Below are 16,524 nucleotides of genomic sequence, written 5' to 3'. Positions count from 1 at the left end.
CGTGATAATAAAAACACAAACAAATTAAGTCAAAAAGCAAACAATTCAACAACAGCAAAGAAACAAACATTCATGACTCTCCATCATGACGGTGACGGATAGGTGACGACAAATTGGTAATTAAATACCAATATCAACTAAAGTTGCTATATAACGAAAATTACAATACATTGTCCCTCCATACGAATAGTCACTCGTTTACATATACAGGGTACATATGGCGTTGGATTGTTTCTATATTTTTTGTTATCATGTTTACATGTATAAATGTAAACAGACATGTGACACTTGAGTACACGTCCACTGATATCTCTAGCTCTGGTCCATATATAAAAACAAAGTGTTTTGCAATAGTGCTGTAGAGGGCGCCATTGTACACCAATAATGGCTGTGTCAGCTCTAGGTGAGTGTACCTTACAAAAGATCTCTTTTTTGAAATTTAGCGTCGTTTAAAGCTGACAACAACACAAAAAGTGAATGAAACAACAGCTAGAGAGTGCAAGGAATAGGTGGGGTGTCAATGAGTAGTTAAAATTTAGATTGCCACCCATGTACTTTACCTCAGCGGTCGCCACTGATGAATGGTCATGGTCACGTTGATCTCCTGTCTGCTACATGTATCTGGTGCATAAAAATATGTTTACCGATGCTGATTTACTAAGTGAAAACCAAGGGCCGTAAATAACCACAGACCAGTATTACGGTAAATATTCATCAACGGACGTTTACTATAGTACTCATATCCAAGATAGATTGATTGATTGGCACTTGAATACGTAGACGACCTATTTCGTTAGTGACTAGCTGCAATAATTGTAGCGTCTTGTTGCGGTTTTGTGGGTTTTTTCGTCTGTTTTGGTGACTTTTTAAGTTTTTGTGTTTAACCCGCGGGTTAAACACAAAAACTTAAAAAGTCACCAAAACAGACGAAAAAACCCACAAAACCGCAACAAGACGCTACAATTATTGCAGCTAGTTAGTGACCTGTGTTGACCTTTGGATGTTGGAGTCTATCGACATTTTAACTAGAGAAGAACAACAAGGACAGATTAGATAAAAGCAGTGGTATTGTTGATATTCCTTGTAATTTGTGTAATGTCTTTGAATAAGTAAAAATGAAATGATAATAAAATTAAAGGTTACCATGGTGATCATTTTGACAGTGGACAAAAAATGTGAGTACACGTCCAAGAAGAAGAAGAAGAAAAAAGTCATTTTCTTGGCTTTAACTGCTGCATACACGTGATCCCAATAAGTAGTGAACTATATCGTCAGTGACCTGTGTTGACCTTTGGATGTTAGAGTCTCTATCTACATAACTAGGAAAGATAACTATAAGGACAGATTTAGATATACAGTAATTAAAGAAATGGTATAGTTGATATTCATTGTACTGTGTGTAATGTTTCAGATTTAGTAAAAATGAAATAATTAAATAGATATTTAGTAATTACATTGTGGAGATAGAGATCTGCCAGATTCAGTTGATTCACAACAGTTTTACAGTAAATTTTGACACTGGTGAAATAATGAAATGAAAAAGTAAGATTATCAGGAGGTCACTTTGACAGTGAACAAAAATGTGCAAAATGAACAGTCATTAATTTCCTGGCTTTAACTAATGCCTATTATACATGATTCCTATAAAAAGTGACTTGGCTATTTTTGGCAATGTACATGTGTAGAGTACAATCACAACTTCCACAACAGGTGTATAAGGTACGATATGCCAATCAATATTAATCTTGTTTTCCATTTCTTAATTATCTAAGCCAAACTGTTCAGCAGTAGTAGAGTACTAGGGTCAAGGACTGGTCTCCAAAGCTTCCAACATGTTAGGACTTCCATTCAGAAAAGATGTCTTAGCAGTACATCATCAATGGTGGAGATTGAACGAGATCCTTCAAATCAGGGTAGGTGTATGCATACACATGTATGGGACAGAAACACATACACACACACACACACACACACACATTGTCAATAATTCTTCATAATTTCATGTTAAAAGGTACTTTAACTTTTCTTCCACTTTGTGGAATTTCAGAATCTCCTTATATCATCGTATCAAGCACACTATAATGACTGGGGTCCATTGAACACTGTTTCATGTAGATTTCACTAGAGAGCCAACATCATGGACTAACACGTGGGCAAAAGTCAAAGCTAAAAAAAGATGTAATCAATAGATTTTTAGCACAACTGAACAACAGAGTTCAGTTGTGCTTTTGGAAGAGTAAAGTGTGTATTTGACTGTATCTGTCTGTCTTAACTGTGTGTGTGTGTGTCTGTCTGTCTGTCTGTCTGTGTTGTGCTGCAGTGGCATTGGCATGTTTTTCTTGTTACATAATGTATCAGTGATTACTTGCATCAGTGTGCAGTGCATACTACTGGTGGTATTTGCACTGCAGTGGCAGTACAATACTGCAATTGTACCATGCACCATGTACACTAGTCTCGCTGACCCGTGACTATCGTCCCTAATCTTTTTATGTATGCTGAGTGGCTTAGTCAGGACAAGTCCCTCTCTTCTTGTGGCTGAGCTGCTCGGCATACAAAGCTTAGGGACAATAGTCATGAGTCTGGGAGTGAGACTACATGTACATAACCCATCTGAATGCACTGTACTTTTTACGAAATATGCTATTTTGGATTAAAATTTTGAATTTTCAATATACACCATTCAAATCCAATTTATTGTTGATGCAGTAACATCATATTTATTGTTATTTATTTCAGAGATCGTGGTATTGAAGATGATTAACAGACCTGTTAATATAATTGACAATGAGTTTATTAATGTTGTGACAAATAGTATCAAAGATATTGAAGCCGATGAAAGCTGTCGAGGTCTTATAATAGCCTCTGTAGGTAGATATACAATATTTACAAGTCATATGGTGTCAACTATTGCTACCCACAAATCCAGAAATTTATTGACAATAATCCCAAATTTTGTGTTGTCAGAATCATCAGAAGGGTTCTACAAATTGGAGTTATTCTCAGTAATTTTCTGAGTAAAAATATTTTATGTTTTATAAACCCATAGTCTAGAAATATTCATTTTTAATATAATGTCATGAATGATGTGTTGAGTGGGGTTGGGGTTGGGGTGGGGGTGGGTGTTTGGTTGGTTGGTTGGTTGGTTGGTTGGTAAAAAAACATATTACTGTAATACTGTATACTGTTGGCAGGAATTGTCCAATGAATAAGTGTAAAGGAAAGTCCAATCAGACTTATTTGTGCCTTCGGAATACTTATATTGATTATTGCTATCAACTTTTGTATGACTGTAGGTGATACATAGCACCTTGGTAACTTAATCAACTTTGAAATCTTGTAAAGTTGCCCTACTGCACTTACATGTGTTCTGCCATTTTGCAGATTTCTTGCAAGGGTTTGTAGGGAAACCTTGCAGGAAGTGACATCATAGTTACCACAATCTGTCAAAACAAAGAGATAAGGTGTCCTTACATTTTTTGTATAACAGTGTGTATTATCCCATACAACTATGTACCTTTAATTCTTTGCCCAGGTTTCCAAGTCATAATTTGTTAGTACAATCAACTTAATTGTCGTCACATTTTCCATAATACTTTGAATTTCAGGATTGTCCAAAGGTATTTTCTGCCGGTTTGGATTTATCGTACATGTATCAAGCCTCTCACCAGGACATCAAAGAATATTTTGCTGAATTTCAGAAGCTATGTAAAACAGTTTTCAACTCGAGGTTACTCACATTAGCAGCTATAAATGTGAGTACAGATGGTTTGATATGCATAAAATTATCTTTATACTCCATGCATAGACTGTTTTGTAAAGTTTTCAATCTGTGTGTGAAAAATCTACAGTTAGGAGCTAATTTAAGAGAATACTGTAACATTCGTACAGTTAGGAGCTAATTTAAGAGAATACTGTAACATTCGTACAGTTAGGAGCTAATTTAAGAAAATACTGTAACATTTGTACAAATCCTTTTTACACTGCAAGTGCATGAAAGGGTTGCATTTCCAGTTCTGTATACATGACGGTAACACAATAGAATTGCAGGGATTCCAGCTTTGCTGAAATTCTGTTGTGTGACCATCATGTATACGGAACTGGAAACGAGGCCCTTTCATGCAGTTTAATGAGTTTCAAATGTGATACACATGATACATACTGTGTTAATTATTGCAGTGAAAAGTTTTTGCATTTACATGATGTTGGAGATGTTAAAATCAAATCGATTTATAAGTAGTATTGAATAGCAATAATATCCAAGCACAAACTGAAAATTGTACCTGAAATTTCTGACTGCGGACTTAATAAGGCGGTGTCAACATGTTCTGAATAGTGGGTCAATCTGTTGACAAAATGATGTGTTCAGTCAGAAAGTGCAGGTTCATTTTTCAAGTTTGTGTTTGGAACAAAAGTGTAATTTGATACTATTACCAACACAAATGAATTTTCATTTGAATCTATAAGTAATCACTTCATTATTGTGCATAGGAATAGTGTACAGTAATGTAGTGTTTTTTCTTCTTGTGTTTTCCGCTTTTCTGTTTGTAATTAGTTTAAGAAAAGAAAGTGAACATTAAAATATAAACAAACAAAACACACAAAAAAAAGACTATTATGCATTATACTTATAAAAGGTGGCGGTACAGGTTATGAACCAGCCTCTGAAAACTTAGCCGGTTAGCCGTTCTGTTACTATCATATATTCCAGCGTGTTTGTAACTACTAACATATCAAAATTATTTAGAACACTGCACTAAGTGAAAGAGATGACATATAGTTAATAATGTTATTTGCCATATATGATATACACAGCCAACACACAGATATGTACACAACTGTACTCTTATCACAAGGACTAATTACACATACTTTTCTTGACTTTTTTTCTTTTGTTTGCAATTTTTGAAATGAAAAATAATGAATAGTTACTTTAAAATGAACCACAGAAGTGATTTCTATGCAGATGCAACAAATTCAAGGATGTCATGATTGACCATGGCTGTATTACTCCTCTCTTACATTGAACTCATCCTCCATGTCGTCCCAATCTGTTATTGTCGTCCAATATTTCCACACTGAAAATGTTGATAATTTTGCAGGGCCATGCACCAGCTGGAGGTTGTGTTCTAACCCTTGGATGTGAATATAGAATCATGGCAGAGGAAAACTGTAATATTGGTTTAAATGAGGTGCCTTTGGTAAGTATTGTCATCAAAGAAATGCCAAAGATTTTCTCATAATATTTGCTTCTTTTTAAGAGTTGTATTCCACATGTATACTACATCTAATTTTAAAGGTAGCAGGTAAAACTGGAAAAGTAGGTTGTAAAACCTATGATGGAGACCAATGAACATGCCCAAAAATGGATATATAGTGGTTGAAACAGAGAATTTCAAAAACAAATTCCTGAGCAGCTGGCAAAAATTGTGGAGTAGGCAGTTATTTTTGCCGACTATCGGCTCTTAGCTATATCACTGGTATATATATTAAACTTATACTGTTTTAATACATATGATAGTATTAAACTTCTCATCCTATATTTAGACTAGTGGTGTTGATACACAACCAAGTTACTTTTTTCATGTCTATGTTTTGCCAATGTGACTGTTGCCTTCCTTAGGACAAACTAACAATGATTACTGTTCACCACTAGATGGTGTGTGGTGAAGAAATTGTCCCAGACATCATATACCCCCTCCCCCCTTTTACTGTTCATCACTTCCTCCAGTAATCATCAACAGTTTGTCGTGACAAAGGCAACCCTGGGAAGGCAACAGTCATGTTTTCAACACGCAGACATGACACACAAAGTAATTTGATTGTTTATCAACAAATGTTATTCTAATTATTTGAAGTTGCAATCATATAAACCTGTTTACTGAGTTCAGATCCTATATTGTCATAAAGTATGGTCATGGAGAACATCGCAAGAGCTCATGCAAATACCCCTATACAAATGTGGTTCTGTCAAATTCCTGAAATTAAAAGCACTCACTCTTACAAAAAACCTTCATTTAGTGTAGCTTATGACATAACAGAGACTGTGGTGGACTATTTAAATATATTATGGTTCTCTGTGTTACAAATCAAAAGAATAACAACCAACATGTCTGTATCTCATAGAATCTTGCATTACCAAGCTGGATTTGTTCCTTCCTGACTTATATCCTTGGACCCCTGACTGCCGAGAGGGTTATCTTAACAGGAAGACTTTTTAAACCACAAGAAGCATTAAATATTGGCATGATTGACCAGGTTGTTCCACCAGATGAACTTATGCTAAAAAGTGTAAACCTTGTGAACCAGTGTCTTAAAGTTCCAGGTTAGTAGCCTATAGATTACCATATTTGGTAATTTGTGTGATGATGTTATTGGCACTCATCCAAGAATGACCTAAATATGGCAGCCCTTAAGTATTAACAATATATGGTAATTTATACAATGATGTTATTGGCACTCATCCAAGAATGACCTAAATATGGCAACCCTTAAAGATTACAATATACGGTAATTTATAATGATGATGTTATTGGCACTCGCCCAATAATGACCTAAATATTGCAGTGTGAAATTGTAAGATCTCATGACATCTGCTCATCATTAAGGGTAGAACCTCAATTCATACATAATGTTTTTAGAAATATCCATCAAACCGCTTGTGATATCTTGTTTAAAAGTTTTTTTCTTTGCAGTTAATTTTTTTTTTCATCTTCTAGACTTTTCAAGAAGACTGACAAAAGAAAGGCTAAGGAAAGACACTTTAGATGCATTCACAAGCCAGGAAGATATATGTGCTACTTTGTTCGCAGATAATGTAGTCCGTGATGATTTCCAGAAAGCATTGGGTGAAACTCTTGAGAGAATGAAGAAAAAGTAATCCTAGAAAGACATACATCGTAAAAGCAATGCTATATCAGACGAATCTTTTTTGTGAACGTTTTCAAATTTATCAAGAAAATAAAGCTTGCTAATAATCGTATTGAATGACAATGGACTTCCACATTGAACTTTCTACAAGGTCTGTGCAAGTATGACATAACACTGGCCAATTCTGTGATCACAAATTTGAGGAGTCAATTGTCTGTCTTACATGACCTGGTGTGTCACTATCATATTATCTATTTTTTACTGTGATTAAATCACTCAAGAACGCTTTATACTGAAAGGAGATTTATAGTACTGGAGTTTTGCCACACTTGTGACAAGAGATTTAGCAATTTAGTTATCCCACAATGGGCAAAGCCCAAAGGAGGGTACTATATTGGGTACAATCTATGTGTGCATCGCATTGCAGCTGCAGCATCTTCAGTTTCACAAACCAGATTCATTCAAATTTGGTACAAAGGTGACATACCATACTGACTGGGCATAGTTTTGCAAAATTTTAAATTTGGAGGAAGGTGGCCAAATTTGTCATTAAAAAAATCAACTATTTACAGAAATGCTAAGGAACCATAATACATTGAGACGTGGCTCAAATGTCTACCCCATGTTATCAGATATAGTATACCAAATGGTATCATTACACATTGACCTTGACCTTAAAGATCAAATTTGAGCTATTTTTGGCATATGGCAATATTAGAGGACGGCCAGTTTGTTTAAAATCTTGTGAAAAGGTTACATAGAATATGGAACATATTATGGTAGTAATGTTTTGTTAGTGGTAATACAACTTTTAACTGAATAGTGCCCATGCATTGTTTAAATCAACAATTTGTACTATAGCTCGTGAGCTAGAATACATGGAGATAATATCAGATATAATGATGCTCCTGGTATTATTAGTTTGACCCTGACATTGATGTTTGTAGTCCAATGTTAAAATCAATCTGTTTCTTGCATGTGTATCACATGGTATGTAGTATTTGAAAGTGGCATATATTAGGATATGTCTCCAAGAAATTTAGACTTGGGTACAGGTTGTTCATCATATCGGCCCAAGTTTTCTTCTCTGTGGGATTTACAAACGTTCTTTGTTTTGATGTACTTGTATTACAATAGAATACATAAACAAGTATATATGCAAGGTTAATGTAAAATGCATTATTTTCAAAGTAAATAAGATAAGTCGCCACATGGATGAGGATTAGTATTTATTTTGGAATTTTTAAATTATAAAACAATTTCAATATAGCTTCCTACTTGAAAATCGATGTAAAACAACATGTACCAAGTCCTTATCTATATTTAAAATGGCAAAAGATTAATAAATGTGTAAAATCTTGTTATTCTACGTACAATAACAAACTTCTTACACATTTTTTTGTTGTTGAGTTTTTTGCAATGACTAACAAACAAAGACTTAGTCAATGTTGTTTCAAGTGTGTTTTTGAAGTAGAAAGTCATAATAAAATTGTTTTATAAATTAAAAATCCAAAATAAATACCGAATGCTCATCTACATGTATATGGCCACTTTATATCACACATTTGATCAAAACACAAAGTTGGAAATTATTACCTGTTTCACTGGTTTACCAACACACTGATGAATTTTCATTTGAAGATAACAATTTATTTCAACATTGATGCTGGGAATCGGGGAGGTAGTAGTTGTGATGAAAGGCAAGAATTGACCAATGCTAAGTACTTTCAAGTCCATAGTCTTATGGGAATGTAATTTTTGAGAGTGATATTATTTTTTGAGATATTGAAAAGTATAACCTGAAGTAACTCTCTTTTGATATCATATAAAAGTTGTCATTTTCATTATGTCAACAACTAACTTCACACTTGCCTATATATCAAACAAGTTCAAAATAAATCAAAGCAATCATGAGACAGTTTTCATGGTCTTCTCAACAAGGTTACTCGACAAAGTCCATCCCTGTTGGGGACATGAACTGAAACCGTCTATCCATGGTCATAGACTTGCTGTAACTGCCTGTACTTCATAGTAATTAAGAATATTTAGTGTAAGGACTAGCCAGGCGACAAGTACTAAGTCTATCCATGGATGTATCCATGGTCTATCCTACCATGTACTGCTTTCCAAATCCCCCAGCCCCCCTGAAATCAAATGGTTTACCCCTTACTATTTTAGTATAATGTAATAATAGTGAGTTCCTGTACATACGTTGATACGTATAAAAAATTACGTAATCGGATAGTTTATCAGTTTTATCCTAATACCTAGTTTGAGTTCAGCCCAGTTCTTGATATGTTATCATATTCACCGGTGTTTTCCCCGAGTTGAAATTGGACAAATGAAGTGTGAAATACCAGTGGCGAAGTATCCCATGACTTATTGTGCTAGTTTTTATCGATGATTTTAAGATCTAGTGGACGTTTGAACTTATAGGAACAAATTATAAAAGAAAAACAATTATAGTAAGCTTACCCCCCCCCCCCCCCCCCCCCCATTTGAGTATACGTATTTGTGCCGCCCGTTATCTAGCCCTAGGCCATTTGGTCTAAAATGGGGTCTGTTTTTTCTGAGTTGAAGAGTCTAAAACAGGGTCAATTTTGCATTATTTTCGATTTTGCTCAGTCTAAAATGTGGTTCATTGTCCTTTTCCAAATCTTAACTCCCCCAAAATGTTGCCTCGTAAGGAAAATGTATTCAGGTCTAAACCTTCATCTTTTAAAAAAAAACTGTACATAATGGTCGAAAATGGCCAGGGTATTGAATTTTGGTCAAAGTGGGTCTAAACTGGGGCCTGGTCGTGACACACCCCTACCAAAGCTGGCACTGGTACCGCCCCTTGCCCGGGAAGCTACGGTTATAATTTTGACAAACCGGCAAAATCGGCAAGGCTGACAACTTCAATGCCTCGGGAGGCATAAACATACTATGAGTGCATCAGATCAGATCATCATATACACATATTTTTGCTCAAATTTTATCAAGGCGTACTCGAAATGAAACCAACTTTACAAATTTTCGGGACGAGACTATAGCTGGCGCTATGATGACCCTTAAAAACTTCGACCGCACTAATAATCCTACATGTAAAATGGCCGCTACAGCATATAGAGGTAAGTTTCCCAACCTTGATATAACGACTGACCTTGCCAACATTTCATATAAATGACATGGAAGGAATGTATTTTATAGTCCATGCAAGCTTTTCAGTTAGGCATTTACTTTAAAAAGTTAAACGCAGTATGTGTGCGAAAACCATAATTGTTATTTTTAAGTTTGAATCGCATTTGCTAGAGGTTAGCACTCATTGTGGCCAGACAATGACGCCAGTGACCCCTGTCTAACCCCAACGTGTCGATCGAACTAACGCCATGACATAATATCCGAAAGACAATAAACTTAGAGGAGTACGCTTATTGCCTGGCTATGACGCCTATTACCCCCTAGACTGTTAGATACGTCCTGACGTTCCGCCCTCAACGGCCTCCTCTCACCCGATGGAGGGAGGGGGTCGACCGATGTGTGAGGGCGTCCCGTTACGCCGTACCTTACTGACTAATTACCCCCAGAGCTGTTATCTCAGCCCACCAATGGTGATCTGAGCTGTTATGTAGCAACTATAACTATCTGTCGGTACAGGCCAGGCCAGGTCAGGTATGATATCAACTGAATATTTTTTTAGGTTCACGTTCAGATCCAAAGATGTGAATCCGTCCTTATATTTGTTGTAAATTTTCGAGTAATTGTGGTCAGGTTATTTTTTCTCAGCAATTCGCCATATTAAAGTTATCTTTTTTATTCAAAATCGCCACTCCGTACGTCCTAATTTTTGTCCAGATGTCATGTTTATGTTAACACGTTCCAGATGAAAGGGTCAAAGGTTATTCAGTCGGCGCTGTAACAATAGCCTTTAGAATTTAACACTTGAAACATGGTGTGTAATACTAAGAATGAGAAGATATGACTAGTATAATTACATACAGAAACAAATAAAACAAATCAAACAAACAAACAAATCAAAGGGAGGTAAGAAGAGTGAGAAAAAAACATTTACCATTTATACTCACTTCTTTTGTATGCAATGTAACAATTTAATAACAATATGTTTGATTTCTACTTTCCTATGACACTCTCTACGACATATATCTAAATGTGTATGTTTTGTGTGAGCAGTGATGGCTGTCAAGAGATATATAACTTGAGTGGTTTGGAGCATTTATAGACGTTTTCAACAGAATGTGGACATATTCGAGTACTTGCATTGTTGAATTTGCATTTATAAGAGAGGGTGAAATTTGACCAATAAATATTGCAAACAAAAACAGATGACGGATCTTTCGATCCGAATCGAATGTGAATAGAAAAAAATTCTGTCGATACTTGACCTGGCCTGACCTAGGCTAGTCTATCTGCTAGACCTCGGATGTTCTTCCGATACAGTACGACACACGACCGAACATTGCTATTCGAGGATCGGGCAAGCCCTCACTGCGAACTTCGTTCGCTTATAGTATCGAAAGAAAGCCCGAACGTCTAGCAGCAAGACTAGGCCCAGGCCTGTTCCATGCGTTTTCTACCGACCAAGTCTTCAAACCGAGGGAAGTAGCTTCTACATAACATAACAGCAAGAGGGTAACGTGACGTCTAGTAGTGCCTGAATACGTGTTTTATAACACACAAATTCTTAGGCACCTAGGGGAAATATATAGGTATACAGTACACACTTTGGCTAGCTACAGGGGGGGGGGGTGCCTAAAAAGACTATTGCCAAATCCAAAGCTGCAGTAAACGCTAAATACAAAATGTCACATTTATATTATTATCACCAAAATAGATGTATAGACTGACAACGATCAGGAAGTATTGTTCGAGTCACTGAGACCGAAGATTATCATTGTTGTTACAGTAACTCAAACTGTTATTCCGTCTTATTCATGTTGTAAATCGTCTGACTTCGTCTTTAAATATAGGTCCGAGTTGATCAGTTAATATTGACCGGGAAAGGTCATTTAGGAGACATTAAAATCGCGGAAACTAAGAAGTTTGATTCCGACATGTGAGAAACACCGAATGTGCGTTAACTCTGTTTCATACACGGGCTTAATAGTATAATGTAATTTATCAATTTGGCCCTTGGTCAATCGAAATGATCGACCCCATATTTTTAAGGCTGAGTCCGGAACACTCTGTAACAAACGACACATAGAAGAACTGTCATCTACTATATTTTCATTCTCTTTTTTTATTACTACAGCACAACTCGGTCGAAGGCTGTTTTCATTAATTTCAAACGAAAACACAACACTTCGACATGTCAAAGCGACAAATGGGAGAAGGTTTTTCAACAGTAACTCTGCATTGATTGACATCCAACGAGATCCCACCAATCATGGTACGTGTTATATATCATCAGGTGTGCATATGTAGTGACAAAGGGCGTCAAATTTAGATATATATTTTTCAGTACTGTCTAGTGAATATAAAATAAAGGCATAGATATTGTATTTCTTGCAGAGTTGTAATATCCCGATGATACATATTAATCCGTAAATCGAAGTTTTCTAGCAATTCTAGCAATACATCTTTGACCCAAATCAATGAATAAATTGATCTGGGGAAAATGATAGGTATTCCATTCCTTCCTATATCATAGAATGAAAATAGCATAATAGCCGGCAAGAGTCAACACGACATCAAAGTATCTTGATATTTTCGGATTGTTTATTCGTCATTATTTCTCCTGTTTTATCATTGCCATTCAATATACTTTCATTCAATGTTTTTGGGGAGGGAGTAGATTTATTGATGTTTTAAAAATCCACTTTAAAGAGGAACCGTTTCAGTTATAACTACAAGCAAATTGTAATGATTTACTTTGCGATTATCGCAATTACCCTTTATAGAGATAGCAGTGTTGAAGATGAACAGTAAACCAGTCAACGCATTCAGGCCGGAGTTTGTAAGTTCCTTCAGAAAAGGTTTACAAGAATTAGAAGATGACGAAAGTTGTAGAGGCCTTATCATAACATCGGTAAGCAGAGATGACAAAGTAACTTATTATCAGATTAAATATACATCATTGATTAGACTGAGATTTAAAGTGAGATTTAAAGGTCGTGTTTTCACATAGTCATGCATTTTCGATGATAAAAAATACATTGAACGTCTGTGCACAAGGGACTGGTTATTTAATATTTCCCCTGTGTTGATATGTGTTGAACAAATCACACAATCTCTTGATCTGAATAACAATGAGTACAAATTATTCATGTTGAACTGAGCTAGCAACGAATCAACATTCAAAGCTATCGCTAATAAATAATGAATTTCCTACTTGATAATTTGAAAGTAAAAGTCCAGTCAGACATATTTCTTCCGTTAGGGCACTTGGCGTGATTACGGCTATCAACTTGCATATGATTGTGGGTGATAAAATAACACCTTAGTAACTTTGAAGTCTTGCAAAGTAACTCTACTACGCTTGACAAGTGTTCAGCGTTTTGGGCGTTTTCTACAAGGTTTATGTGAAGACCTCTTGTGATCATAGCACATTTCAGCACAGTCACATTCGGTGCCGTTTAGAGGCATACTATCTCTGCTATATCACTAGTTTAGCACAGTTATTTTAACGCCTGGACCAATCAGATCACTTGATTTGAACCATCAGTATACATATATGATATAATATAATACTCAATGACATAAGAATGACCAGTCACAGCAGTTATGTCACATTAATAAGTTCAAGAAGCTTATACAAAATACTAGTACTACAATATCTTTTATTACATAAAGTTTCTAAAGCTGCCAAGAATTTCCACATCTCATTGGCAAGTGATTCCATCACTAATTTCACTCAAGCTTACAATGCAAACTGCCATCTTCCAGTGTGTTTAAGGTCAGCTTGAATTGTATTACATTATAAACACTGTATTGTTTCTTGTGTTTTGTACTTTTAAAGGCTCTTCCGAATGTGTTTTCTGCTGGATTAGATCTCACTGTCTTGAGCAACAGTAGTTACGAAGACATAAAAACATACTACAAAGATGTCCAGGACATATTTGCAACTGTGTTTGGATCCAGATTAATAACAATCGCTGCTATCAATGTAAGCACTCCCATCTCGTTGTGACATTCTGTACTATAGCATATGCCACTATACTAAGTGTTGAATTAATATACTCTCTGTTATGTTTGGTATTGTTCTTAACTCATTCTGGACATGCATTTGCAGTTCTCGATCGAGAGTAATAATATATTCATGATGAAATGACACACTGAAAGCAGACGTAACAGTCGTGAATGCTCTCTGTCGTTTGGATATATACGGACATTTTTCCCCATGTACAAAACATATCCTTGTATACAAAAAGTTACAAAAATACCCATTTGTATAACATTAAAAACTAAAGTAATTTACTAACTTAGACAGCATGTTATTGCAGGGTCATTCGCCAGCTGGAGGATGTGTTCTATCTCTTGGTTGTGAATACAGAATATTTGCACATGGGAATTATGTAATTGGTTTGAATGAAGTAGCATTGGTAAGAAAACAATTTCTGTACAATTTGTGAAATTCTCAACAAATGAAAACAAAAACCGTAATGCACAAGCAATCGTATCCAAAATATCAAATGCGATGATTGAATGTATATACGTACGCTTTCTCGCCATTCAAAATATTTCGAGGTCTACGTACAGGTAAATCATGGGACATATAATTGGATATTTATATGTTGCCCCCAATATTTTTGTTCGTTCAGCCTAGGAAAATACGAGTGACCTAAGAGGGCTTTGTCACTAGGTCACGAGCGTTTTGACTCATATTTCGAACACAGCAGAACCAGTGACGTAGACACATGTTGTTGTGACGTAGAACGACCAGGGTATAAATTCCATATGTTTTGTACATCTTGGCTTGTGCATATGCATGGTATAATAGTACCGTTTATATGGAGTATATTAAATAGCTAGGTAATAGTTTTGGAATATTAATTAGTTAAATACACATCATTCACCGAATAAAGGTTAGCAATATGTTTTATGTATATATTTATTATATGATTAATGTGTGTTAATTAATATTAAATCATATGTTAGTATTGTGCGTAATATTCATAATGATTAACAACATGTTTAATCTTTTGCAGAACGTCGCTATGTCACAGTGGATATGCTCCTACTTTGAAAGGGTTGTTGGGCCCTTGAATGCAGAAAGAGCAATATTGCGAGGGAGATTTTTTAAACCTGAAGAAGCCTTAAACATAGGTTTAGTAGACCACGTTGTTCCAGCCAATGAACTTCTACAGAAAAGTGTAAATATTTTAACGCAGTGTCTCAAGGTTCCTGGTAAGTAATATCTGACAAATACCCTATAGAAATATGGTGTGATATGCGAATATATGATAGTATATGATATTGTGTACAATGTGATATTGTATGCTATGGTAAAATATAGATATTAATATTATATAATATTAAACATAACTTAGTTTGTTAACTTATGTATTCATCTATGACTGTTTGCAGACTTAGCGAGAAAGATTACAAAACGAAGACTAAGAGAGGCAATTCTCAATGACATGACCAATGGGAAAGAAGAATATGCCAATCAATTTGCAGACTGTGTGGTCCAGGAGAGTGTCAAGAAAACTATACAAGAAGCCCTTGAGAAGTTGAAGGGACGGAAAAGAAATACATAATTATGATATCTTTAACAAAGATGGTCGCATCCATCTTATAACCATGACTTGAAATGTTTGTGAGATTCGGTTGCTCTCATTCTCATATTATCAAAGTCGTTTATAAAAATACATAAAACCTTTGAATTTTGTAACAAATGTACATACATCAAACATCTATATGTTTATATATACAATATTAAAATAGTAGTATACCGATATACCTGACAATTAGCTTGTTTATTTTATTTTAGTATAATCGGCACATCTTGTATGTATGCCAGTGTTGGTCAATGTTATTAGTATTTGGTTAAGCAGTGGTTCGACTTAGTTTTGTCGTGTATAATTGGGTATATTTACAGCTATACTTCTATCCTTCTCGTCCCAATTTTGTCAACAGCGTTCTCAATTCCATTTTACGGGACTGATTCACACAATTAAACTGTTCCCAGACTTGTCCACCCTTTTGTTTGCAATCTATTAACTATTACAATACCTCCAGCCCATAAACACATGTGCTGTATGTCTTAAAGTGACCGTATGAATGAGGATGGGATATTTATTTTGGATTTTGTAAGTTATCAAACAATTATATCATAAGCATATTTAGTATTGTGCGTACAGTGACAAAGATTTTACACATTTATTAATCTTTTGCAATGTATTGAGTTACAAACACAGGAAGCCATGATAAAATTGTTTTATAAGGCCTCACAAAGAAAAAACTTGTTTGGTTCCGGTTACCTGCCCCCACCTAGTTTTTCACTCTGCCGCCCTAAACCTTTTTTTTACATATTCGAGAAAAAAATAATAAATTCAAGAAAATTGTGAAGTCTCGCCAGAAATAGTGATTGCGAAAATTGTGAAGTCTCGCCAGAAATAGTGAATGCGGAAACTGACCAACTACAAAGACAATACAAAACTGTTCTTCCAATCTGTATTGACTGTATATCTGATGGGAAGAAACCAATAA

General features: G+C 35.4%; 2 protein-coding genes across 2 annotated transcripts; both read left to right on the top strand.

Moving 5' to 3' along the window:
• The first annotated feature begins 380 nt into the window (after positions 1-380).
• On the top strand, positions 381-7,003 carry LOC144435825 (enoyl-CoA delta isomerase 1, mitochondrial-like). The gene is made up of 7 exons (XM_078124460.1): positions 381-403; positions 1,773-1,913; positions 2,740-2,867; positions 3,609-3,755; positions 5,103-5,201; positions 6,127-6,325; positions 6,720-7,003. The coding sequence occupies exons 1-7, from the start codon at positions 385-387 to the stop codon at positions 6,878-6,880; spliced, it is 894 nt and encodes a 297-aa protein (XP_077980586.1). The 5' UTR covers positions 381-384; the 3' UTR covers positions 6,881-7,003.
• Positions 7,004-9,961: 2,958 nt separating this feature from the next.
• LOC144435517 (enoyl-CoA delta isomerase 1, mitochondrial-like) lies at positions 9,962-15,717 on the top strand. Its single transcript, XM_078124108.1, has 6 exons — positions 9,962-9,983; positions 12,125-12,262; positions 12,774-12,901; positions 13,832-13,978; positions 15,021-15,219; positions 15,400-15,717. The coding sequence occupies exons 1-6, from the start codon at positions 9,962-9,964 to the stop codon at positions 15,570-15,572; spliced, it is 807 nt and encodes a 268-aa protein (XP_077980234.1). The 3' UTR covers positions 15,573-15,717.
• The last annotated feature ends 807 nt before the right edge of the window (positions 15,718-16,524 follow it).

Source organism: Glandiceps talaboti, chromosome 5, assembly GCF_964340395.1.
Source record: "Glandiceps talaboti chromosome 5, keGlaTala1.1, whole genome shotgun sequence".
NCBI classification, from domain to species: domain Eukaryota; kingdom Metazoa; phylum Hemichordata; class Enteropneusta; family Spengelidae; genus Glandiceps; species Glandiceps talaboti.
This window is presented reverse-complemented; position numbering and strand designations above follow the sequence as displayed.